Genomic DNA, 25,189 nt, shown 5'->3' on the forward strand with positions numbered 1-25,189 from the left:
CACAGTTGAGGGAGGTGATACATCTGTGATTCCGCCTGGAATACTGCGTTGCTCCTGGAAGTGGGAAGAGGGAGTTTCCGAGACTTCCCCCGGGCTCTTCCCACTATAGGGGCTCATACCCACAGGTCAGGGAGTAAAGTGAGAGCTCTGTTAGCTGCTAAGCATACTCATATCAATTGCACATTTAGGGACAGAGAAATGACAACTGGATGAGGCTGTGGCCTCTTCATCCAGGGATCCATTATTACCTAGCCTTCACGTGTCCTCAGTCTTGTTGGGGAGGGGACATGGTGGCATTGTGGATCTTACGGTGTCAGGGTCAGCTCTAATACTATATAAATGATCCTCAGTCTGGGTGTTCCCTTTTCATCAGTTACTGTTACTCTAATCAATGACCCCAGATGCTTCTGGAGAATAATGAATGAATACCATGTAGTAATGTTGCAGGATCTTTTTCCAAGAATACCCAACCTCTCCTACAATCCATGAGCTGTAGGTCTCAATTATCTCAGTCTGAAAACTGGCTAGGAAATTGCAGTTTTGTGTTGCAGCCTTCTGCGGGCCAGATCTCGGTGTTGTTGTTTCCTGCCACCACCTGGCATCTGCTGTCCTCGCCCTCCACCATTCCCACTGACACCACGAAGCCTGGTCTCATGGCAGCACCTCCTCTTGTCGATCCTGGACTACAAAGGATAGTGCCCCGAGTCTCGGAAAGATGCAGGTGCCCTTCTCACTAGTGCCTTCCTTGGTAGCCTAGAGAGGGGAGTTCCTTGGTAGCCTAGAGAGGGGAGTTCCTGTGAGGCCTCCAAGGGCACATAGGCAAGTGGTGGATTCTGAATCTGCTGGCATGGAACGAACCATTCCAACATTCCTACCTCCCTGTACTTTCTGGCTTCTTTGATGCTTCGCAAATACAGTTCTATAATCTCTACCTAATTCACTGCAGCAACTGTTCCATCCACATTTCAAGGAGCCACTCCAGCAATGTGTTGGAGCCTCAGGTGTCCTTGCCAAGTCATTAAATCCTGAGAGTGCTCCCAGGTCAGTGTGTTCTCGTCTATACAGCCTTTAGTCTCCCACCCACGTGGGAGAGCCTACAGTAAAGATCCTGAAAGTAGCAGAAGAGCAATGGATCAAGTGAATCCAAGATATGACTAAAACTATCTCTGATGGCAAAGCCTTTGATGACAAGAGTCTGGCTCATAGAAAGATGGCCCTGAGCATGGCACCTCTCACCAAATCCCTCACTCTGACCTACTAAGCTTATGTGCCCAGCCTTGATCACAGTTGGGGTTGAAGGAAGACCTCATGGAGGCCACGCAATAACTGCACTGCCTATGTGCCTGTCACTGCTGATTCCTCCACACCATCCTCTGCCCCAGCCAGCCCAGCCCTGCCATGCCCTGCCATTGCAGTCAGGGCTCTTTGGGAGTGGGTGACAGAAAATTCACTTGAGTTGGCTTAGGCAAGAGGGGAAGCTCATTGGTCAGTAAGTTAGCCACGGGCAGAACAGGGAACAGCTGGGTCTCAGGAATACCTGGACTCAGAGTCACCAGCACTGTTAGGATTTGCAGGCTCCTTAACCTTGTGTCTGTCTCCACCTCAGTCTGCAGATCAGTTTTGTGCTCTCAGAGCAACTTTCCCCACAAGGTTGGAGTCAGACTGCTGGCAGTACGAGGCTTCCATCTTCCTGGTTTTGACCCCAAGAAAGGATGGGACTCCCCTCCATTAGTTCCGATTCAGAAAATTCCAGAAAAAAGTTTCTGCTTGGTCTGGTCTGGGTTGGCTGGGTAGCTGGGACACTAAAACTGCCAAGCCCTCTAGTGTCATGTGGTTGAAGTAGGGTAGGGAGATGTATTAGTTCAGGGTGTCACGCCAAAATACCACACACTGGGTGGCTTAAACCACAAACATTTATTTCTCACAGTTCTGGAGGCTGGGAAATCCAAGACCAAAGTACCAGCAACATAGGTTTCATTCTGAGGCCTCTTCTCTTGTCCCGTAGGTGGCTGCCATATTGTGTGCCCACGTGACCTCTTCTTTGTATTTGTGCAGAGAGAGTGAGTGAGGGCACTCTCTGATGTCTTAACTTATGAGGACACTAATCCTACTGAATCACAGCCCCACCCTTAGGACCTCATTTAACCTTAATGACTTCCTGAGAGGCCTCATCTCCAAATACAGCCATGCAGAGGGTTAAGGCTTCAACATATGAATTTGGAGGAGACAGAGACAGAGACACTCAGTCCATGATGGGAAGAAAAACTACTCACGAAAAAAGGGATGCAGTGGCCAGAAAAGGGGGCAGACAAAATATTCTCTCCATTTTCCCCAAAACACATCACACATACACACACACACACACGGCCTTTGCATCTTCACCACAAGGCCACTCCCCATCCCATGATTATTTACCTACCTCCTATCCTGCTCTCTGGAGCTGCCCCCTCCCCTAAGTTGTCCTGTGGCTCACTGAATGCTGCATACAGGTAGGTGCATGTAAATGTAACCCGGGGCCTCCTGGACCATGTGTGTCCTGAGCCCAACCATGGGACTGGGCAGGAAGTGGGCCTCACCCATGTCTATTGTCCTCAGGCAGAGCCTAGCCCTGGGACATGAGCTCAGTGGGTGCTGCAGCTTTGTTGGATTCACCTCAGGCCCCCTTTCCCCACATCCACTTATAAGGTTCCCAGGGCCTTGATACCTCTGTCCTTGGAAGAAAAGAATGCAATTATCCAGCTTACATGAACCTGCTGGTGGCTTCCTGCAATAGAAGCACATAATTTTCTAGTTTAAGAGTCTACCAAGTGACTAGCACAGTGAACGAAGAAAGACCTACAATAGGCCGGGCGCGGTGGCTCAAGCCTGTAATCCCAGCACTTTGGGAGGCCGAGACGGGCGGATCACGAGGTCAGGAGATCGAGACCATCCTGGCTAACATGGTGAAACCCCGTCTCTACTAAAAAATACAAAAAACTAGCCGGGCGAGGTGGCGGGCGCCTGTAATCCCAGCTACTCGGGAGGCTGAGGCAGGAGAATGGCGTAAACCCGGGAGGCGGAGCTTGCAGTGAGCTGAGATCTGGCCACTGCACTCCAACCTGGGCGACAGAGCGACACTCCGTCTCAAAAAAAAAAAAAAAAAAAAGAAAGACCTACAATAAGGCACATCATTGGGAAATTCCAAGAATCCAAAGATAGAAAATCCTAAAATCTTCCAGAGAGGAAAGACACATCATATGTAAAGAGCCAAGACTCCGCATGACACTGACTTCTTCCCAACTACACTGGGAACTAGAAAGTAATAGAGCAATATTTCCCAATGTGAGGAGGAGTTACATTTAAATTAGAGCATTACATCCAGTCAAACTACTAATCAGGAGTTGGGGTAGAACAATGAGATTCTAAAATTCATAAGGGTCAGAAAGCTTGGCTTCCATTCATCCTTTCTCTGGAAGCCACTGGAAGCTGTGCTGCAACACAATGAGAGGATAAACCAAGGAAAAAGATCTGGGGCCAGGGAAGAAGAGATGCACACAGAAGTAAGCAGGTAGAGTTGATCTACTGCCTGCTTGAAAAAACTATTTAAAATCCCTAACCCAAAGAAGGCCAGAGCTCTCATGAATCTGACCCAACAGATTTCAAAGCCAAAGCTGAGGGCATTTGAAATCAAAGCCTGGCTAGACAGAGATGAGGCTCCTGGGAGGGAACAGGTGCAGTCCTTCTCAGGCTGCAGTGTCCCTGGGCTGCAGCAGGATAAGGGCTCCCTCTGGGCCACAGCTTCTAGGGACAGAATTTCGGGTAGTTTGACTGTCTGATTTGTAGGACTCTGGTGATGAGCTCAGCTGGGAAACTGTGGTAATGGGAAGGGAATGGTGTTGCTTTTCCAAATCATCTACCCACTGCATGCTTGGATCCACATTGGAACTCAGTGTGGAAACTGCCTTTTAACAGCCTAAGCCTGAACTCTGGGCCATATGTCCAGTTTCCCGAACTCCAGCTTTGTTTACTCTTTACTCCCAGCCATCACTGATGCCAGATCCATCCTCCCAAATATCCTTTCATCATGTTACCCTCCCCACCACCTCATGGCACCTTCTACACAACAGGAAATGCCTCCCACCTCAGCCTGGCATTCAAGGTTCTTTTGATGTGGCCCACCTCTCACCAGCCCACCTCTCACCACTCCACCACATCTCCCTGTGGGCCCTGCTAAATTGGATCAATTTTTTCTATCTATGAGCTGAACTTTCCTACCTCCATACTGTTGCTTACACTGTGAACTTCCTGTTAATGTTCTCTCTCTCTCTTCCCCCAAGTCCAAATGCTATAGACTAAATTGTGTCTCCCCAAAATTCATACTTGGAGCCCTAACACCCTATGTGATTGTATTTGGAAACAGGCTCTTACGAAGTAAAGTTAAGTGAGGGAGGAGGGGCAGAGTAAGATGGCTGAATAGTAGTCTCTACCAATCCTTCCCCCTGCAGGAAAATCAAATGTAACAACTGTCTCCACCAGAAAACCATCTTCATAAGAACCAAAAATCAGGCAAGGACTCACAGTACGTGGGTGGTTTAACTTCATGTCGCTGAAGGAGGCACTGAGGAGGGTAGGAGAGACAGTCTTGAAACACCAATGTCACCCCTCCCCCTCCCCCAGCAGTCACCGCTGTGGGGCTGAGAGAGACTCTGTGCACCTGGGGGAGGGAGAATGCAGCAACTGTGGGACTTTGCCTTGAACTCAGTGCTGCCCTGTCACAGCAGAAAACAAACCAGGTGGAACTCACGTGACACCTGCCCATGGAGGGAGCATTTAGGCCAGTCCTATCCAGAGGGGTTCACCCATCCCAGTAGTTAGAAGGCTTGAGGCCTGGGTTTTGACAAGCTTTGGCATGGCAGGCTATTATGCTCTGGGGCCCTAAATAAACTTGAAAGGCAGTCTAGACCATAAGGACTTCAACTCCTAGGCAAGACCTAATGCCATGCTGGACTCAGAGCCAGTGGACTCAGGGGACACAAGACCTAGACAGACACCAGCCAGGGCAGCCAAGGGAGTGTTTGCACAACCCCTCCCCCAACCCCAGGCAACGCAGCTTGCACTAACTAAAGTGACTCCCTTTTGCTTGAGGAGAGGAAGGGGAAGAGTAAAGAGGACTTTGTCTTACATCTTGGGTAGCAGCTCAGCCACAGTAGGACAGAGCACCTGTCAGAGTTGAGAGGCCCCCATTCCAGGACCTAGCTCCTGAATTACCTTTCTAGATACACCCTGGGCCAGAAAGGGTGTATCTTTGGCCTTAAAGGAAAAATTCTAGTCCTGGCAGGATTTATCACCTGCTGAGTCAAGAGCCCTTGGGCCCTGAATAGCCAACAGTGATACCCAGGTAGTATGCAACGGGCCTGGAGTAAGGCTCTGAGACATGCTGGCTTCAGGGGAGACCCAGAACATTCCCAGCTATGGTGGCTGTGGTGAGAGATTTCTTCTACTTAAGAAAAGTAGAGGGAAAGGTAAAAGGGACTTTGTCTTGCAACTTAGGTACCTGCCTGGCCACAATGGGGTAGAGAGCACCAAATGGACTCTTATAGTCACTGATTTTAGGCCTTGGCTCTTAAACAGCATTTCTGGGCCTGCCCTAGGCCAGAGGGGAGCCCACTGCCCTGAAGGGTGAGTCCCAGGCCTGGAAGCATTCACTACAAGTGACTTAGGAGCCCTTGGGCCCCAAGTAAACATCAACAGTAGCCTGGCAGCACTCCCTGTGGGCCTGTGGTGGTGGCCACAGGGTGAGGCTCCTCTGCCTGTGGAAAGGGAAAGGCAGAGTGGGAAGGACTTTGTCTCATGGTTTCAGTGTCAGCTCAGCTGCCTTAGAATAAAGCACCAGGTAAGTTTCTAAGGTTTTTGACTCTAGTCCCTGGCTTCCAGACAGCATCTCCGGACCCACCAGGGCCTGAGGGAACTTGTTGCCCTGAAGGAAAAGACACAAGCCTGGCTGGCTTTGCCACCTGCTGACTATAGGGCCCCAGGGCCTCGAGTGAACATAGGAAATAGCCAGGTAGTGGGCCTTGAGTGAGACCCAGTGCTTTGCTGACTTTAGCTCTGACCCAGTGCAGTCCCAGTGGTTATGGCCATAGGGATGTTGTGTCAGTCCACCCCCAGCTCCGAGTGGCTCAGCAGAGAGAGAGAGAGAGAGAGAGAGACTGTTTTTTGGAGAGAAATTACAGTTACGGGTAGAGAATAAGGATCTCTACTGCCTGGTAGCCCAGAGAATTCTTCCAGATCTTATCCGAGACCGACAAGGCAGTTCCTCTATGAGTCTGCAAGAACCATAGCATAACTGGGCTTGGAGTGTATCTAATAAAGATACACTTTAGATCACAACACCCACAGCCTTTCAAATACCTGGAAAGCCTTCCCAAGGGTGGGTACAAACAAGCCCAGGCTGAGAAGATGGTGGCAGCTTGAAATCAGCCATGGAACATTTGCACCACCAAAAGTGGCAAACACTACAGAACAGACTCTGTTCCCTCCCCAACAGAGAACCCCTTGGGTAACGAGAGCACACCACTGCCCCATCCCTGAGCAGAGCGCTGTGTGTTGCAGCAGAGTAGGGGCAGGTGTCTTCTCCCTTGGGCTACAGAATACATATTTCTTTCCTCAGCATATGGATCATTCTCAAGGATAGACTATATCTTAGGTCAAACGACGTCTTAAAACATTTTAAAAATTGAAATAATATCAAACATCTTCTCTGATCACAATGGAATAAAACTAGAAGTTAGTAACAAGAGAAATGTTGGAAACTATACAAACACATGGAGATCAAATAATATGCTCTGGAATGACCAGTGGGGTCAATGAAGAAATTAAGAAGGAAATTGAAACATTTCTTAGATGATAATGGAAACACAACATGTCAGAACCTATGGGATATGACACAAGCAGTACTAAGAGGAATTTTATGGCTATAAACACCTACTTTTAAAAAGTAGAAAAGCATCAAATAAACAATGTAACAATGCAGCTTAAAGAAATAGAAAAGCAAGAGCAAAGCAAACCCAAAATTATTAGAAGAAAAGAAATAATAAAGATCAGAACAGAAATAAATGAAATGAAAAAAACAAAGCATCAATGAAAAGAATAGTTGGTTTTTGGAAAAGATAAACAACACTGACAAACTTTTAGCCTAACTAAGACTAAGACAAAAAGAAGACCCACGTGAATAAAATCAAAGACGAAAAAGGAAACATTACAACTGATACCGCAAAAATTCACAGGATCACTAGTGGCTATTATAAGCAACTATACACAAATAAATAGGAAAACCAACTAAAAATGGATCAATTCTAGACACATCCAGCCTATCAAGATTGAACCATGATGAAATCCAAAACCTGAACAGTAGCAAATAATGAGATCGAAATGGTAATAAAAAGTCTCCCAGCAAAGAAAAGTCTGGGACCTGGTACTTCACTGCTGAATTTTACCAAACATTTAAAGAAAAACTCATACCAACCTTACCCAAACTATTCCAAAACTAGAGAACTTACCCAACTATTCCAAACTCATTCTACAAGGCTAGCATTACTCTGATACCAAAACCAAAGATACATCCAAAACAGAGAACTACAGGCCAATATCACTGATGAATACTGATGCAAAAATCCTCCACAAAATATTAGCAAATTGAATTCAAAAATACATTAAAGTTGGGGTGCAGTGTCCCAGGTTCACTCAACCCTTCCCCTTTTCCTGTGTGTGTCTACTTTGGCTGTGCTCCTTGGGGGCAGTGGTGGTGGCAATGTTGGTATGTGGGCCTCCCAGGACAAGGGGAAAGCGAGTGTGCCCTTCTCGCCTCCTTCCAGGTGTCTGTAGCCTGGCACTAGCTCTGGCCAGGTCTTCAAGCAAGGGACCTGGAGACGTTCTTTTCCAATTTCTGGACTGGGAAATAGAGGCAAATTCTGGGTACCAGAGTCAGAACTAAGATGAGGCTGAATGGGGGGAGTCTGGGATCCTGAGAGGCAGAGACCTGAAACCTTCTAGAGCGTGTGGGGAGCTGGGTGTGTGTTCTGGCCAGCTGCTTTTCCCTCTGCCTCAATGTTCCAGGTACCCTTGGAGGGGCTGAGATCCTGGGGATGTCTGGAACCTGGCTGCATGGACTGGCCACCCTGATGCCCTTCTTGTAGGGACATTCACAGAACAAATGGGGCAGGGAGGTGGAGGGCAGTCCCTTCCCTTGGGGCCTCAGAGAGTGCACCTCTTGGTCACAGGTGAAATGGTGTCTGACCACTGTCTCCTGGAAGGGATAAGAAATCAGAAGGCGGGGAAACCAAGAGCATAAGGGGGTCTGGGAGGGACCACAGAGGAAGGTGGCAAAGGAGGTGCAGGGGGAATCAGCTCACCATGGCCTCCTGGCTCTCCGGGTCCTTCGGGATGCTTGGCATGAGCTGAAGCGCCTCCTCCTCCTCACTGTCCAGATGTCCTCCTTCATCTCCTGTGGGGACGTGGCCAGAGGGGTCCTCAGACAACCCATCTAGGGAGGTACTGCGGGCCCACCTCTCCCCACCCTCACTGTGTGACCCTGAACCAGGCCCTCCCCAGAGGGGAATGAGCTGCTGTTCTTTATTTTTCCTTTTAAGCACCAAGATCTTGCTATATTTCCCAGGCACAGTCCTGCTACCAGTTGGTGTGGGAGTTCTGACCTGTTCCCTTTCTCATCTGGGCCAGTCCACCCATCCTTAGGCAACCTGGTGGCCCCCCAATCCCAGGAGGTCACCATACTGATGCCTAACTTAGTGCACACACCCGGTCAGCACAATGACCAGCTGTTCTAAAGGTCTCTTCTAGCTTCTCAATCCTACGCTGCTAACAGTCCCCCCTTCCTCCTGGGGTTGTCTCCTCTTTCTCTGAGTGGTCTCCTGTACCTTCTTCAGGGAGAGCCACGAGGCTCAACTGGGTCTCTAGCTGCTATTTCTGCTGGCTGGCAGCTTCTAGGCACTCCTAAGGGGATGGGAAACAGAGTGAGAAGGCACAGAAGATGCCAGGTCGTCCCTCTTGGGGCTCTGTCCTCAGCAACTCCCTCCCCTGGGTCTCCTGCAGTTTTGGCAGGCCATCTCAGCCACCGGTTTTCCCCAAGCTTCCTGCTGCTGCAGCGGGTCCACAAGCTGGGTCTGCAGTAACTGCTTGTGCAGCACCCCCTTCTCAGAGGTCAGCGGCTGATAGGTGGCCACGTACTGCTGCAGGTGACCCAGGTACTAGTCTCGCTGCTGCTCCACCACCAGGAAGACCCTGGGCATGAGGGCACGTGGTGACTGGCTTCCAGATTCTGGGCCCATTAATAGGGTAGCAAGAGCACTGTGGGGCTCTGTCACCTGCCCAGGTCCCTGGCCCCTTGCTCCAGGCCTTAGAGACTTCCTCCCTTGCCTAGAACCCCATGCCTCCTTCCCCAGCCTCAAATCTCACCTCCTTCTTCCTACCATTTAAACTGTAGGCCACAGACTGGTGGAAAACCAGAGGGAGCCAACCACCATCTGCTAAGTGTGCTACAAGCCTAATGCTTTCCATGTATTATCTCATTTAATCCTCAGCACCTCTGCAAGAAAAATGCTAACTTCCTTTTGAAGTTAGAGAAACAGAGACTTAGAGATGCAAAGTAGTTGAATAGTGACCAGTGGAACCCGGGCCGGAATCCACTTTGAATCTCAGGAGGCTTTTTTGTTTTGTTTTGTTTTGAGACAAGAGTGTCACTCTGTGGCCCAGGTTGGAGTGCAGTGGTGCAATCTCAGCTCACTGCAACCTCCACCTCCCAGGCTCAAGCGATTCTCATGCCTCAGCCTCCTGAGTAGCTGTGATTAACGGCATGTGCCACCATGCCTGGCTAAATTTTTTTTTTTTTTTTTTTGTAATTTTAGTAGAGATGAGATTTCACGATGTTGGCCAGGCTGTTCTCAAACTCCTGACCTCAAGTGATTCTCCTGCCTCAGCCTCCCAAAGTGCTGGGATTATAGGCAGGAGTCACCAGCCCCGGTACAAGGAGCCTCTTATACCACTGTCTCTTCCCCTCTGATTGGGAGGCTCCATGCCCCTAGCTGGGATTATAATGTCCAGACCTGGGAGGAACCCAGGGTTACCCACCTCTAAAAGTCAGAGGGCAGGAAGCAAGAAACAGTCACAGGACTCCCCTGAAGGTTGCTGGCATCACCTGCCCCCAGGCTGGAGCTGCCTTTGGCCTCACACCTCCCTTCCCCAGAGGCTGGTGCCCGCCTCCCAGCCCTTCTTGGATGGGGCAGAGGTTACCATCTCCTTCACCTCGCTCAGCTTCTTCTCCTGCAGCTCCTTTACTTGCTGCTCCAACTGCAGTGCACTCTTGTTCTCACTGTTCTGGACAAAGAGAAGCAATCAGCAGCCACCCACTGCAGCTGGAGACCCCAGAACTTGATGTCTGCCTCCCATGTCATGGGGAAGGGTAGAGGCAGGTTAGAAACATCATCCCCTCTCTCTCACAGCCATCAGAGCAGGGCTCTGGCTCACAGGTTCCTTTAGAAGTACCATTTCATGTGAGGGCTACATATGCCCATTTTACAGGTGGGGAAACAAAGGCATGGAGGGCCAGGGAGGAGGGCAGGCTCCCCTGGTGGGGCAACCCACCAGCTCCTGGAAGTCGTACTGTGCCTCGCCCAGCTGCTCGTCAAGCTCGTGGTTCTGGGAGAGTGTGTGGCTGATGGTGGTGCAGTCATTCTGCATGGTTTGCATGTGTGTCTCTGCCTGCTCGCCCCAGAGCTTGGCTTTCTGCTCCAGTTCCAGCAACCTATCCTCCTGCTCCCACAGCCTCTCCTCCTGTTCCCTCAGCCTCTCCTCCTGCTCCCACAGCCTCTTCTGCTCCCCCAGCCTCTCCTCCTGCTCCCACAGCCTCTTCTCCTTCTCCCTCAGCCTCTCCTCCTGCTCCCACAGCCTCTTCTCCTGCTCCCTCAGCCTCTCCTCCTGCTCCCTCAGCCTCTCCTCCTATTCCCTCAGCTTCTTCTCCTGCTCCCACAGCCTCTTCTCCTGCTCCCACAGCCTCTCCTCCTGTTCCCTCAGCCTCTCCTCCTGCTCCAGCAGCCTCTACTTCCTGCTTTCTCAGCCTCTCTCCCTGTTCCCGCAGCCCCTCCTGCTCCAGCAGTCTCTCCTCCTGCTCCCAAAGCCTCTCTTGCTCCAGCAGCCTCTCCTGCTCCCGCAGCCTCTCCTCCCACTCCCACAGCCTCTCCTGTTCCAGGACTGTGTGGAACAGTTCTTTTAAAAACCAGACCATGGGCTTGGAAATGACTTGATCTTTACTGACCGAGTTGTATATTGAGCCTACCCCTTGCCCTTTTAAGGGGCACTGTGTGGAATGGCCTGGGCTCCCCAGATCGAAACTTCTTATCTTCACCATCCAGTCCTCAAGCTGCTGTGTGGCCTCCGAGCTCTGCGTCCAGTGGTCTCTCCCCACAGTGCCCCCAACTCACCCATAGCAGCTGACTCAGCCCCAGGCTGCCTCTAACAACCATACACAAAAGCAGTGAGAAATGAGCATGCTGCCTTCTGGGCAGGACACTGCATCCTGCAGAAGGGACCTTTAGGCTCACTCCTGCATCTGGGAAGCCAGGCTGCCAGGGGACGGGGTAGCTCATTGGACTCACCCTGTCCTCTTCCTGCTGCTGCATGGAGACAGCAGAGGGAGCCTGCTCCAACTCTCCAATACGCTGCAAGGAATATTGCAGGTGGCTGACCAGATCCTTGGATTCTCCTGTAATGAAAGAGGTTGAGATAGGGCCCAAAGGACTCCCCCTAAAGACCTGTCAAAGTGCTAGGTTGAAGGATAACAGGGTGCCAGATTCCCACCCTCAAAGGAGTGGCGGCACGTTTAGTATGGTAAACTGTGGTCTTCAAGTCTGCCTTTTCCAACATGAGGATGTTGATTGTCTGGAATTGAACCTTTGGGAGAAAAGCCAAGCAAGCGCTGAAGGACAGAAAAGACAAGGAAAGAAACATTCTTGGGAGGACAGGAGAAAACTCCCCACCCTCCACTCACCTCTAACTGCTCCGTTTGTGCTTTGTGTATTTCCATAGTTTGCTTTCTTTTCCTGTAGGAAGAGGAAGACAGAGCTCTTACCCGGGGGAGGCAGAGATGGCACAGCAAGAGACATGCCCCCAGCATGCCACCAATGCCCCAGGACAGGCCCACCCATGGGACCAGGTTACCAGGGGATAACCTGGAAGGATGGGGTAGAATCTGAGGGGTGAGCCTTCTTCCCCAGGCTGGGAGTGGGCGACATGAGACTGGCACCTCTACATTTGAGTGCCCCCCAAACGCAGCAGTCATGAGATTCCCCCCAAACCCAGCATTATATCGTGAGAAAAAGAAAAAAAACAAACAAACATGTTACTTCTTCCAGCTGATGTTCCACTTGTTTCTTCTGTTGTTTCTGTGGGGAGAGTCAAATTCAGGTGACTGAGGGGGGCCCCCTCAACTCTATTCCCCAGACCAGGAAGTTGTAGGCAGGGACCAGGAATGGATTTTAAAGGCAAAGTTCTCAGGCCCAATGGCAACACGAACTGGTCAACTCTCCTCAAGCTCCCAAAGACAGAGGATTTGCGTCTTTGTTGGTTTTCGCCAATAGCCACAGAACTCAAAATCTGAATCTGGATTCTCTCAAAAGGACAGTAACACAAACCTCTAGAGACGGAGTCTGAGAAAGGCCCACCCTTCTGCCAGCTTGTGATTTAGAAAGGTGCATTCATTCAACAAACATTTACTGAGCACATACAGGCCAGGTACGGTTCTTCACAGCAGACATACAGGACAGAAAAGGACAGACGGGAGCCCTTGGCCCTGAGGTTTCCATTCTAGGGTCCCAAATCTCAGACTCTCAGAGCTAACAGAGACCTTTGACACTCTCTACCTCCTCTGGAAACATGAGCCCAAGGAGGAGAGGTGGCTTGTCCAGACTCAAGGGCAAATTAGAGACTGAGTCAGGGCAGAAATACAGGGCCCCTGACAACCAGTCAGACTAGTGCTTCCCTAAGAGGTGACAACCCCAGGGTGTGTGTGGCAAGGACTGAAGCAGGGATGTCTGAAGAAGAGAGAGTCAGCAAAGAGGGGAGTGACAGAAGAGCCATGTTGCATGCTCCTTGCTCTGGGGTCCCTCCACGTGAGGCCTGGGTGCCCCAGCTCCCCATTTGCCCTTGGCACCAGGGTCCCTCAGCCCCTTTCTTCAGAGCCCCAAGGGGAAACTAAGGCCCAAGATTGGCAGCGTGGAATCAGGAGACCCCACTGGACTCTTACCAATGATTCTACGTTTTCATTGAGTTGATTGATTGTTGTGGAGCTTGAGTCCAGGGCTACTTCCAGTTCTTGGTACCGGCTCTGAGGCGCACGCAGAGAGGAGGAGTTGGAGGAGGACTGCGGGGAGAGGTAGGGAGAACAATCATTAGGACTGGGGTGTGTGTGGACTGTCTCAGCTGGCAGAGGGGCACCCAGCTCCTGCTGTGAGAGGAGGTTGGAGGGCTGGCCTGCAGGGTCACTGCACCCTGGCCCAGGGCCTCTTACCTCCAGATCCTTCAGGGTAGCAGATGATGCAGGGGTAATAAAAATGAGAAATTCAAAGAAACAAAAACTTACATGGGAAACATCTCTATATGGATATAGAGAAAGTATAAAAACAGCAAGAGACCATGCACGGTGGCTCACGCATGTAATCCCAGCACTTTGGGAGGCTGAGGTGGGTGGATCACTTGAGATCAGGAGTTCAAGACCAGTCTGTCCAACACGGTGAAACTGCGTCTCTACTAAAAATACAAAGATTAGTTGGGCGTGGTGGCAGGTGCCTGTAATCCCAGCTACTCAGGAGGCTAACACAAGAGAATCGCTTGAACCTGGGAGGCAGAGGTTGCATTGAGCCAGGATTGCACCACACCACTGCACTCCAGTCTGGGTGACAGAGTAAGACTCTGTCTCAAAAACAAAACAAAACAAAAGACCCAAATCCCACATGCCTGCTCTGTCACATTATTCCCAAATTACTTTGAAATTTTAAGGTATGACTCACCATTTCCAAGATGATAAAAGATGCTGGGAAGGAAAAAACCCAATCAATCAAGCAGGTGAAGAAGCAGACATAAACAGGCTGAAGGTTAATGGCAGCAACATAAAATAAGTCAGAGGCAAAGTATCCCCCAAACCAGAGAAGTCTCAGAAACATGCACGGCTGCAGACAGCAAGCCAGAGAGGGGTCTGGGCACTGCCTCACCTTCCACTTGCCCTGTGGGGGAGCACTACCCCATTGGAATGGTTAAGGTTGGACACCAGCACCTTCAGAATGTCCTGAATCTACAGGAGGTGACAAGAGAATAACAAGGGCAGGGGAAGAAAGACAGAAGTGGCTTAGAAAGAAGCAAGAAAGTCAGGATAGGAGGAAGATGTGGGTTCAGGGAAATGAAATGCTGAAAAAGAGCAGAGGAGATTAAAACCACGGCCTGTGCCATTCTTCCAAATGGCCACCTGCTGCCTTGCCAGGGGCAGGAACAAATAGATATATCACAGAGTGGAGTCACCTGACCAATGCAGCTCTTAATACACTCACTGGACCCCTTTCCTCAGACCCAGGACATGGGCGATGAATCTGGTAGAGTTCCAGACCTCCACCTCCATTAAAAAAAAAACAGACTTCTGAGTAAGGGTTCACTTGAACTAAGGGGACTCCAGCTGAAAAACAAGTTTGAAAGACACTGATCTTATCCAGTATCATGTTATAGAGGAGAAAACTGAGACCCAGGGGAAATAGTGATTTTTCTGTGGTTACCCAGCAAGCTGGTGGCAAGTAAGATCTTCTCTTACTCCTAGTGCCTGGGGCTCTCCTCACCACACGCTGGGGCCCTTTCAGTGACTCCTAAAGGGACAACTTGATGGCAAGTGGCTGTCCTCATTGGTCTGGCTTCCCTTTGAGACTGGGGATGAGGAAAATCAAACAGCAATGATCACTTCCTGGGTGTCCTGTGTGTTTGCAGCAGGCGATGTACTAGGATTCACATAAAAGAACAATAACAAATTTCATTTAAACTTCACAAATGGAAGTCAAACAATACCATCTTTATTATACAGCTATGAAAAGAGAGGCCCAAAGAGCTCAAGTAACTTGCACTAAATCATATCCCTAGCAGACGGAGCGGCAGGATTCAAACCCAGAATTCTTTACCAGTACCCAGCAATCTTAACAATTGCCCTCTACTGCCCCTTGGGGCCCCTGTCCCCAGGAACCTGGCCAGCCAAAACTCACATCCCCAGGTGAGTGGCAACCACCAGAAGTGGTTGTCTCAGTCCTTGGAGATGCAAGCCCAAAGAGCCCAGGGAGGTCAGGCTTCCGGGGGCAGGAGGTAAGGGCCGAGTCTCGAGCAGGGAGCCCCAGGGGTTATCTGCCCAAGGTTACCCTGGGGTGACTGTCGAGGATAGGGGCTGGGCTGCTGAAGGGAAAGGGCTGGCTAACAATATTTTGGTAGGGGGAGTGCAGAGGCACCAGGGGGGCCCAACCCAGTGTGCCTCAGGAGTGGCACAGACTCTGGCAGTAGTCCTGCTGTCAGAGGAGGTCTGCAGGTGGGTTAGGGGCTACGACCTGGTGGTTTTTACCTTTTTCTTGGCGCAGTCAATTTGCTCTGTCAAGTTTCTTCCTGCATGGTGGAGTGGGGAGGGAGGCGGGGTTGGGGCCACATCAGCGCAATCTAAACTGCTAAACACCTCCAGTCACCTACCAGGTAGCTGTGCAACTAAGCCAAAGGAGGAGTAACCAGGACCGCACTAGAACACAGAATAGGGGCATGGCCTCAATGCTCCCAAGCCCATTGGTTGATGAGAAAGATGAAAGGGAAAGGAGGTGTGGCCAGGCAGCAGCGTGTCCAGAGGACCTGTGGCATCACAAGGAAAGCTGCCCATGCAACCGCTGGCCCCTCCCCTCTCCCAGAGTGGGAGGGGCTGGCTTTCGCTGGGTGTCTGCTTAGCTTTCTGCGAGACTATTCACACTGGTGGTCAGAGTTCCTTTCCAAGAAGACCTAAGAGGCCACTTTTCTGTCTCCTGCCCTGGACCCTCCTGTGCCACTGAACCCTCTTTCCTGAGGGTCTCAGACCCCAGGGTTCAGGAGGTGGGTGAGGAATGGACTTCACAGTTTCTTTTCTGACTCCTCACAGCCCTGCCCCAGACTTCCCCTTCCCAGAAATCACCTCCAAGGACCCCTATACAGTGCTCCCCACAACCTCCCTCTCAGAACACCCCCTTCCTAGAGGGTCCCTACCCTGATCCTGGGGACATATCTGCCCCCTTTGCAGTTGGATCCAGTCCCAGGCACTCCTACTTCCCAGCTGCTCTTCCTCCTGCACCCACACAATACCCCTTCTCTCAGAGTGGGCCATGGGTCTAATCAGCCTTTCCCCTCGGATTCCTCTCCTTGACTGAACCAGGACTTACACAAAGTTGCCACGGGGCCTTCTGATCTCCTGCGAGTATGTCTTTCCCGCCCCCATCCCTGCCCCCGCACCACCCAGTCCCCATCCCCGACCCTCCCTCCGTGTGAGTCATTGCCTCTCCTGGCCCTCCTCTCCATCCCAACAGCAGCTGATCCCCCCTCTTCCAGGTCTTCTCCCAGCTGACTGAGGACCTCCAGGTCATTTCTCAATCCCTCCCCTTCCTTTCCTCCTGCCCACCAGTCTTCAAATAAGTGCTATCCTGTCGTGTCCTAGGCCAACTCCTCTCCCTCCCCATCCTGTCTCCTGCCTCTACAGATGCCTTTCACTCCAGTCCAGCACTAGCCATCTCTCCTGCTCACTGGTTTCACCCCTTACTCAGCCCTACCTTTAAACAAACCCACAGCTCCCCAGTCAGGAAAATGCTTGGTGTTTACCCTGGCCACTCCTTTAGCTGCTAATAGTCTCTCCTCTTCTTTTGCAAGCCACCCCCAAAACTCAGCCTCCACCTTCTCTCATCCCCCAGATGGAGTTGCCACTACCACTACCTCCACTCTCAAGTTACATTGTGAAAGACTTGGTATTTGTTCATTAATTTAGCAACTGCTGGGATACAGGTTTGTGCCAGATGGCCCCTGCCCTCCAGGAGGCTCAGGCAAAAAGCCAGTTCCAGGACAAGTATGCACATGGTTCTGAGAGGGGGAGCCCAGGCTTGGGCTTGCAAAGAAGCCTCCCCAGAGATGGCAAGGTCAGAGGCAAGGCCAGAAGGGCAAGCCACAGTGAGCCCAGATGATGATGACAGGGAGGCAACCACAGTTTGCCAAAAGCATTGGGCTGATTTTGCTTCACTCTGAGAATGAGGTGGTATCTGCTAACTTTGACCATGGGTGACTGACTGCAGATCATGCCTTTCTCATTCATGCTAATTCATTCCTTCTCTTTTTTTCTTTTTTTTGAGACAAGGTCTCACTCTGCCACCCAGGCTGGAGTGCAATGGCATGAACTGGGTTCATGGCAACCTCTGCCTCACAGGCTCAAGCCATCCTCCCACTTCAGCCTCCCCAGTAGCTGGGACCACAGGTGTGCGCCACCACACCTGGCTAGTTTTTTTGTAAAATTACCCTTGTACAGATGGGGTTTCGCTGTGTTGCCCAGGCCGATCTCGAACTCGTGAGCTCAAAGCAATCTGCCTGCCTCAGCCTCCGAAACTGCTGGGATTACAAGCATGAGCCACTGTGCCTGGCCTGGAAAAAAAAAATCCACTTCTAATCTAGCAAATTTTGTATTCTTGTTTACTATTTTAGCATTAATAACACCAAGTGACTTACATTCTCCTCATGAGCTGTATGCTAGGAATAAAAGCTTGCCACAGTGGAATTATCTAAACTAGAAGACATCAATACCAGGGATCCAACAAAAATCACCAAACGGGGCCACATGTTCATTTTATTTGATATATTTCTGGAAAAAAATGTTTGCCATAGCAAAGTGGAGAGAGGGGAGCCAAGCAGCAAAATACATCTGTAGTGAGGTAGAGAAAACAGTATCCACTAGAAATCTTTTCAGGAAGGGTGCCATTTTGGGTTGGAGAAACTCCTTGAAAGTTAATTTGGGGGAGAAGGAGAGTCCTTGAGGGACCAGGGTAAGGTCAGAACGTTTCCTGGGAGAAAGGGGAACATTATCTGGCTAATAAGGGCACAGTGCTGGACAGGGTGAAGAAGGAAAAGTCAGTCAAGAGTGGTACATTTCAGAACATGAAAGGCCTCACACTGCATAAAATGCACTACACCTTAAGACTTGCAATTTTCAGTAAGACTCTTAGGCCCATATAAAATTCAGGAGACTGTGGATTTTTTGGTGTGGAAACCACTGAAGAGGCAGATTGTACGTCTAAATTGCAAGGGCGAGACTTCAGTATGAATTGGGAATTTAGAGTGTAGCAAATTAGTCAGACATTAGATAATAACTAAGCAAAGTTTATGAACAGTTCACCAAGAAATACAAATGACTCTTTAACATATGAAAATATAACTGTGCAAGGAAAAAAAACATGCAAATTAATTTCCAAGAGATACTTTCCATTTCTTGCATTGGCAAAGAACAAAAATTTCACTGACATAATTGTGAGGACAAATGCATTCACTAGTGGGAATTGGTAAAACTTTCATTGAGAGCAGTTTGGCAGTAACTATCAAAATTAAAAATGCACAAAATCTTTAACCTAATTATTTCAATTCTAGTAATTTATTCTATAGGCATAGACATGGGAAATGACTTTACATACAAAGGTATTCAATGCAGCATTATTTGTAATAACCAATGCCTAAAACCAACCTAGAGAGAGGTTAAAGTCCATACTATATGGCGCATGAAAAAGAAAGAGGCAACTATTTACATATTAATATAGAATAATGGCCAAGATACATTATTAACAGATAAAGTGCAGAAAACGCATATAGTATCTGTATTAATAAAAGGCAAAAATAAAGAGGAATATTATATACATAATTGCTTGTATACTTAGAAAATATTTCTGGAAGGATATTCAAAATGCTAAAAGTGGTTCTAAAGAGGAGAACTGGGTAGCAGGCAGACAGGGAAGAGAAGACTTTTTACTCTATACCTTTAATACACTCTGAATTTTGTACTATATGGATGTATTACCTACTCCAATAATAGAGACTGAGAAAATGAAAAGGACAACATATCAAGAATTGTGATAAATGCTAAGAAGGAGAAATATAGAACAGTTAGAACAAACAAAGGGGGACCAATCTAGACTTGTTTGGACAGGGAAATTTTTCCTGGGTAAGAGATGTTTAAAATGAGACCTAAAGGGTAAGGCATTAGCTTAGGGAAAGGTGAGAAGAGGTGTGCAGGCCAGGAAAGAATTCTAAGGCAAAGGAAGAACTTGTGCAAAAGGCCCTGAGGATGGAAGAAACTCAGCCAGTTTGCAGCACAGAATGAAGACCAGTGTGAAAAGAGAAAAAGGTAACAGGGTTGGTTGCAATAGGAGAAGAGGTAGAGTGCAGATCCACAAAGGCCATATGAGGAATTTTATTGTAAGGGCATTGGGAAGGCACTAGAGAATTTTGAGCAAGGAATGGCATGGTCAGAATGAACACTTAATAAACTCATGTTAGCTCATGAGTAGAGACTGAATTGGGAGGGGGACAAAAATTGATAATCTAATGTAAACTAAAGGATACTGCAAATGAGACGATGAAACGCTTCACTTGGACTAGTATGATGGCAAAGGAGATGAAGAAAAGGTAAATGGATTCTCAAGTTTAGAGGTGGGAAAACCTCCAATACACAGAATTGGATATGGGGGAATGAGGGAAAGGGAAATGGATGTTAAAGGAAGATTGCCAGGTTTCTAACTTTGAAAGCTGCTGGATGAGTGGTACAGCCAATTGCTGAAATGGGAAGACTTAAGGACAAAGATGTTTGTAGGAAGCTCATGAGGCTGTTTCCCAACATATAAAATCCCCCTGAAAGCGGTCCTGTGAGGGGCAAATGACATTCTTTATTCAATAACTAGAAGCCATTGCTATAATGTTTCAAAATCTCTCCTTTGACCCCAGATCTTGTGAGGAAGATAGAGCACGTTCTGTACAAGGGCCTTTTTAATAAGAAAGGACATTGGTTTCTCAAACTGCAATCACTAAACTTAAGGTGCTTTAATTATATACATAATTAGAAAAATCTCTTTTTAAAAAACATAATAGGTTGGATACTGCAGTTCACACCTGTAATCCCAATATTTTGGGAGGCTGAGGCAGGAGGATTGCTTGAGCCCAGGAGTTCAACACCAGCCTCGGCAACATAGTGAGACTCGTCTCTACAAAAAATTTTAAAATGAGCCAGGCATGGTGGCATGCGCCTGTAGTCCTAGCTACTTGGGAGACTGAGGAGAGAGGATCTCCTGAGCCCAGGAGTTCAAGGTCACAGTGAGCTATGATTGCACTCCTGAACTCCAGCCTGTGTGACAGAGTGAGATCCACTGTAAAACAAACAAACAAACAAAAAGTATCTTCACAGGAAAATCCCAGAAATCACATAAAACATGTTTCTTGTGTCACAGATGGATCTTTATTTCCCTTAGCAAATCTCCTCAAATGTGACCCTGCTTATCAAGACTGTTCAAATCATATAGCTGTGCTGGGCATACAAAAAAAAAAAAAAGGCATTTATCTATTTTTATGGTGGGGGCTGAGGACACAGAAGAGGAATCAGACATCGGTAACCTTTCAGCATCCCCAATATATGCATAAATGAGCTACAGTTGAGATTTTACATTTTTAATGTTCTATCATTTGTACTAACAAGGTCCATAGCCAGCTTTGTTCTGATGCCACCTGCTGGGCAAGTCTGTAGCACCTTATGCCTCTTTGGAAGTGTCCAGTCCTCCCGGACCCTATACCACAAACTCTTGAGAGTCCAGCCAACACTTTGGGAAATATCACTTCAGAATAATATGAAGCTTCAGTGGACTTCATGAAGCATTTTCAGTATGCCCATTCTTGATACTACAGATATACTCAATAGCAATCAATGGTGAATGTGGGCAAAGGCATAATACTGCATTGTTTGTGAGAAAAAATACTGGAAACATGGACATGTCCATCACTGTTTAAATAAACTAAGATACATCTTACACTAAGACATACTATGCAGCCTCTAAAAGTCCTCAGGTTGTTAAAATAAGTTACATGAAAGGAGTGTAGAAAATATAGTATGCTTCCATTCAGGTTTTTAAAAATAATAAGGGGGAGGCCAGGTGTAGTAGCTCATGCCAGAACTGTGGGAAGCCAAGGTAGGAGGCCAGGAGTTTGAGACCAGTCTAGGCAACACAGTGAGACTCCCCGCCACCGTCTCTACAAAAAATAAAAAAAAAGGGAAAAGATATTGACACATTTTAGAAATACAATTTGGAAAAGAAAACACAACAAACTGCTAAGATATTTGTCTCTGTGGAGGGAGTAGAGGCACTAGGGGAGTTAAGATGGGAAGGTGTTGCTTTTATGATTCTACAAAATTTATAGGTACTTTTAATTTTAAAAACAGTTAATGAGGCCAGGCATGATGGCTCACACCTGTAATCCCAGCACTTTGGGAGGCTGAGGCGGCTGGATCAACTGAGGTCAGGAGTTTGAGACCAGCCTGGCCAACATGGTGAAACCCTGTCTCTACTAAAAATACAAAAATTAGCTGGGTGTGGTGGCGGGTGCCTGTAATCCCAGCTACTCGGGTGGCTGAGGCACGAGAATCACTTGAAGCCAAGAGGCAGAGGTTACAATGAGCCTAGATTGTGCCATTGCACTCCAGCCTGGGCAACAGGGCCAGACTCTGTCTCAAAAAAGGAAAAAAATACTAGCTAATGAAATATGCAAATAAAACCATTGTTTAAACTCCCATTCCTAACCGGGCGTGGTGGCTCATGCCTTTAATCCCAGCACTTTGGAAAACCAAGGCAGGAGGATCACAGGCAACATAGCGAGACCCCAACCCTACCGAAAAAAAAATTAGCCAGGCATGGTGGCACATGACTGTGGTCCCAGCTACTCAAGAGGCTGAGGCAGGAGGATCACTTGAGCCCAGAAGGTCAAGCCAGCAGTGAGTTATGATCATGTCATGGCATTCCAGCCAGGGTGGAGTGAGACCTGTTTCAAAAAAAAAATTTTTTTTTTTTTTTGAGAGGGAGTCTTGCTCTGTCACCCAGGTTGGAGTGCAGTGGCACAATCTTGGCTCACTGCAACCTCCGCTTCCGAGGTTCAAGCGATTCTCCTGACTCAGCCTCCCAAGTAGCTGGGATTACAGGCACCCACCACCACACCCAGCTAATTTTAGTATTTTTAGTAGAGTTGGGGTTTCACTATGTTGGCCAGGCTGATCTCAAACTCCTGATCTCAGGTGATCCACCTGCCTCGGCCTTCCAAAGTGCTGGGATTACAGGCGTGAGACACTGCGCCCGACCTAAAAAATTTTTTTGTTAAAAAAATTAACTATTTCTGAAATTCACTACTGATATGAAGAAAGTCACAAGGGAATATACCTCCCATTCTAGCAAACAACAACAAAAGGCCAGATTAGCTAGAAAATAAAAAATATGTTTAACTCGTCAGAAAAGCTAAGGACACAAAGAAATCTGGGTTGGGTACAGTGGTTTATGCCTGTAACCCCAGGACTTTGGGGCACCAAGGCAGGCAGATCGCTTGAGCTCAGAAGTTGGCCATCAGCCTGGGCAACATGGCAAAACCCTGTCTTGACAAAAAATACAAAAATTAGCCGAGTGTGGTGGTACACGCCTGTAATCCCAGCTGCTCAGGAGGCTGAGGTGGGAGGATCAGTTGAGCCAGGCAGGCAGAGATTGTAGTGAGCTGAGATCACTACAGGCTGTACTCCAAGCTGGGTAAGAGTGAGACCCTGTCTTAAAACAAAAATAAAAACCAAAGAAACCTAAATGATCCAAACTCCAGAAAGTGCCAACTCCTTCACAGGAGAGAAGAGACCCCCTAGCTGTTGTTATTCCTAGTTGAACTATGGTAGGAAGAGGAATACTACAGGGGTACAAAAGAGAAACCTGTTGAAATTTAACAAAATTTTCACAACCCCTTGGAGGCTGGTTTGACATTAGAACCTAGAGGACTCAAATCCACAGAGGAAGGCTTCCCACCAATCTTACCCCTTAGATGATAACCAGGTACAGGACGGTGTAGTACACTAAAGTTGTGGATAATAGAAGGAAAGCTGAGAGAGCTTGACTTCTCCCAAGGGCAAAATACCCTTTAAAGATGAAAGGGGAGGCAGGATTGTTGTGAAATCCAACAGAGGCACGCTTGGAGGCTAAGAGGGGTCAGAAATGCTAAGAAACCCATCCCCTAGGCATTGTGGACATTCCTCTACAAAAGGGCAGGGCACGCACGAGAGCTGAGAAAAATATCCTCCTGTCCCCAGCTCACTGATAAAAAAAATCCTGGCAGCAAGCTTGTAAAGCAGGGAAAGATCTCCCACGTTGATAAAAGCTGGTGGCTTAGCTATGAAGCAAAATAAGATCTCTGGAATCTTGCCAATGCCCAAAACTCAGACCCTGGTGATATGAGAGTTCTGATTCTACCTTCATTCAAAATATTTGAAGCTAGAGGTAAACTGAATCAAACTAAACTAAAACTGCAATGAAGCCCCAATCTAGAATTCATATACATCACATTGAGCCACCATTCAAGTGGCCTGAAAAAAAATACAAAGGACATGCCCTGTTTTGGAAGTAAATATTTGCTTCAATTTCTCTCTTTTTTTTTTCAACATAAAACGTCCATCATCCAATCAAATATACAAGTCATACAAAAGCAAGAAAATAAGATTCATGGTAAGGGAGGGGAAGGGCTCAACAGAAGCAGAACTAGATGTTGAATTATCAGTTTGGATCTTTAAAATAACTGATACAAGGAAAAAAAACAATAAAATAACTGATTAAGATACTAAAAAGTAGAGTGGAAAATGTGGAAAACATGAATGAAGAAATAGGAAATTTCAGCAGAAAATGGTAACTATACAAATATAATGAAATGCTAGAAATAAAAATATTAGAAAAAAATTAAAAATAATTCAGTGCAACTATGTATTCATAAATAACTAAAAACAAAAAAATTTTAAATGGAGAATTCAATAGACAAGTTTAACAGGTTAACATTGGAAAGCATCAAAAAACTTAAAGATGGTTAAATGGAAAGTATCCAAACTGAAAACAAAAAGAAAACAGGGCAGGGGAAAAATCACCTGAGATCTGTAGGTTTATATCAAATCATCTAATATACATGTAAATAGAATCTCCAAAGAGGAGAAGCAAGAAAGTATGAGACAAGAGAAAAATGTAAACAGATAATGGCCAAGAAAGAATCAATATTAATGAAAGACATCAACACAGATCCAAGAAGTTCAGTAAGCTCTAGACAAAGAAAAACATCCCTAGATATATCCTAGTCAATCTGCTGAAAAGTAAATATAATGCACAGATGCAGCCATTGAGAACAACCACACATTATGGAAAGGGAAATAAAAATTAAAATGATGAATGACTTCTCACCAGAAACAAATGAGGCCTGAGTACAATAAAATAACTTCTTTAAAGTACTGAAAGAAGAAATAAAAGGTCAACATAGAATCCTATATCCAACTAAAATACCCCTTAAAAATAAAAGGAAGGACATTCTCTAATAGACAAAAGCTGAGAGAACTTATCTCTATTAAAGACTGCAATAGGGCCAGGCACAATGGCTCACACCTGTAATCCCAGCACTTTGGGAGGCCAAGGTGGGCAGATCACCTGAGGTCAGGAGTTCAAGACCAGCCTGGCCAATATGGTGAAACCCCGTTTCTACTAAATATATAAGTTAGCTGGGCTTGGTGACATGTGCCTATAATCCCACCTACTTGGGAGGCTGAGGCAAGAGAATCGCTTAAACCTGGGAGGCGGAGGTTGCAGATCGCACCACTGCACCCTAGCCTGGGCGACAGAGCAAGACTCAGTCTCAAAAAACAAAAACAAACACAAAAAAACAGAAAAAAAAAACAAAAACAAACACAAAAAAACAGAAAAAACAAAAAACGCTGCAATAGGCTGGGCACTGTGTCTCATGCCTGTAATGCCAACACTTTGGGAGGGCAAGGTAGGAGGATCACTTGAGCCTAGGAGTTCCAGATCAATCTGGGCAACATATCAAGACTCCA

General features: G+C 47.6%; 2 protein-coding genes and 1 long non-coding RNA gene across 3 annotated transcripts in view; 2 read left to right on the forward strand and 1 right to left on the reverse strand.

Annotated features, from left to right (window-relative positions):
- The window catches only part of LOC117070328 (A disintegrin and metalloproteinase with thrombospondin motifs 7-like), a 684,711-nt gene that overhangs the window by 472,370 nt on the left and 187,152 nt on the right, over positions 1 to 25,189 (forward strand).
- Positions 1,896 to 25,189, reverse strand: part of LOC117070315 — a 78,823-nt gene continuing 55,529 nt past the window's right edge. The window contains 6 exon segments of the mRNA XM_033189270.1: positions 1,896 to 2,835; positions 3,153 to 8,284; positions 8,391 to 8,482; positions 10,285 to 10,363; positions 11,646 to 11,752; positions 12,038 to 12,089. Coding sequence (XP_033045161.1) covers positions 8,233 to 8,284; positions 8,391 to 8,482; positions 10,285 to 10,363; positions 11,646 to 11,752; positions 12,038 to 12,089 — 382 coding nt within the window. The 3' untranslated portion in view covers positions 1,896 to 2,835; positions 3,153 to 8,232.
- On the forward strand, positions 8,303 to 11,195 carry LOC117070336. The gene is made up of 3 exons (XR_004431881.1): positions 8,303 to 8,484; positions 9,341 to 9,344; positions 11,183 to 11,195. It is a non-coding gene; the product is annotated as an uncharacterized LOC117070336 (long non-coding RNA).

This window comes from Trachypithecus francoisi, unplaced genomic scaffold, assembly GCF_009764315.1.
Source record: "Trachypithecus francoisi isolate TF-2019V2 unplaced genomic scaffold, Tfra_2.0 Lachesis_group3, whole genome shotgun sequence".
In the NCBI taxonomy this organism is placed as follows: domain Eukaryota; kingdom Metazoa; phylum Chordata; class Mammalia; order Primates; family Cercopithecidae; genus Trachypithecus; species Trachypithecus francoisi.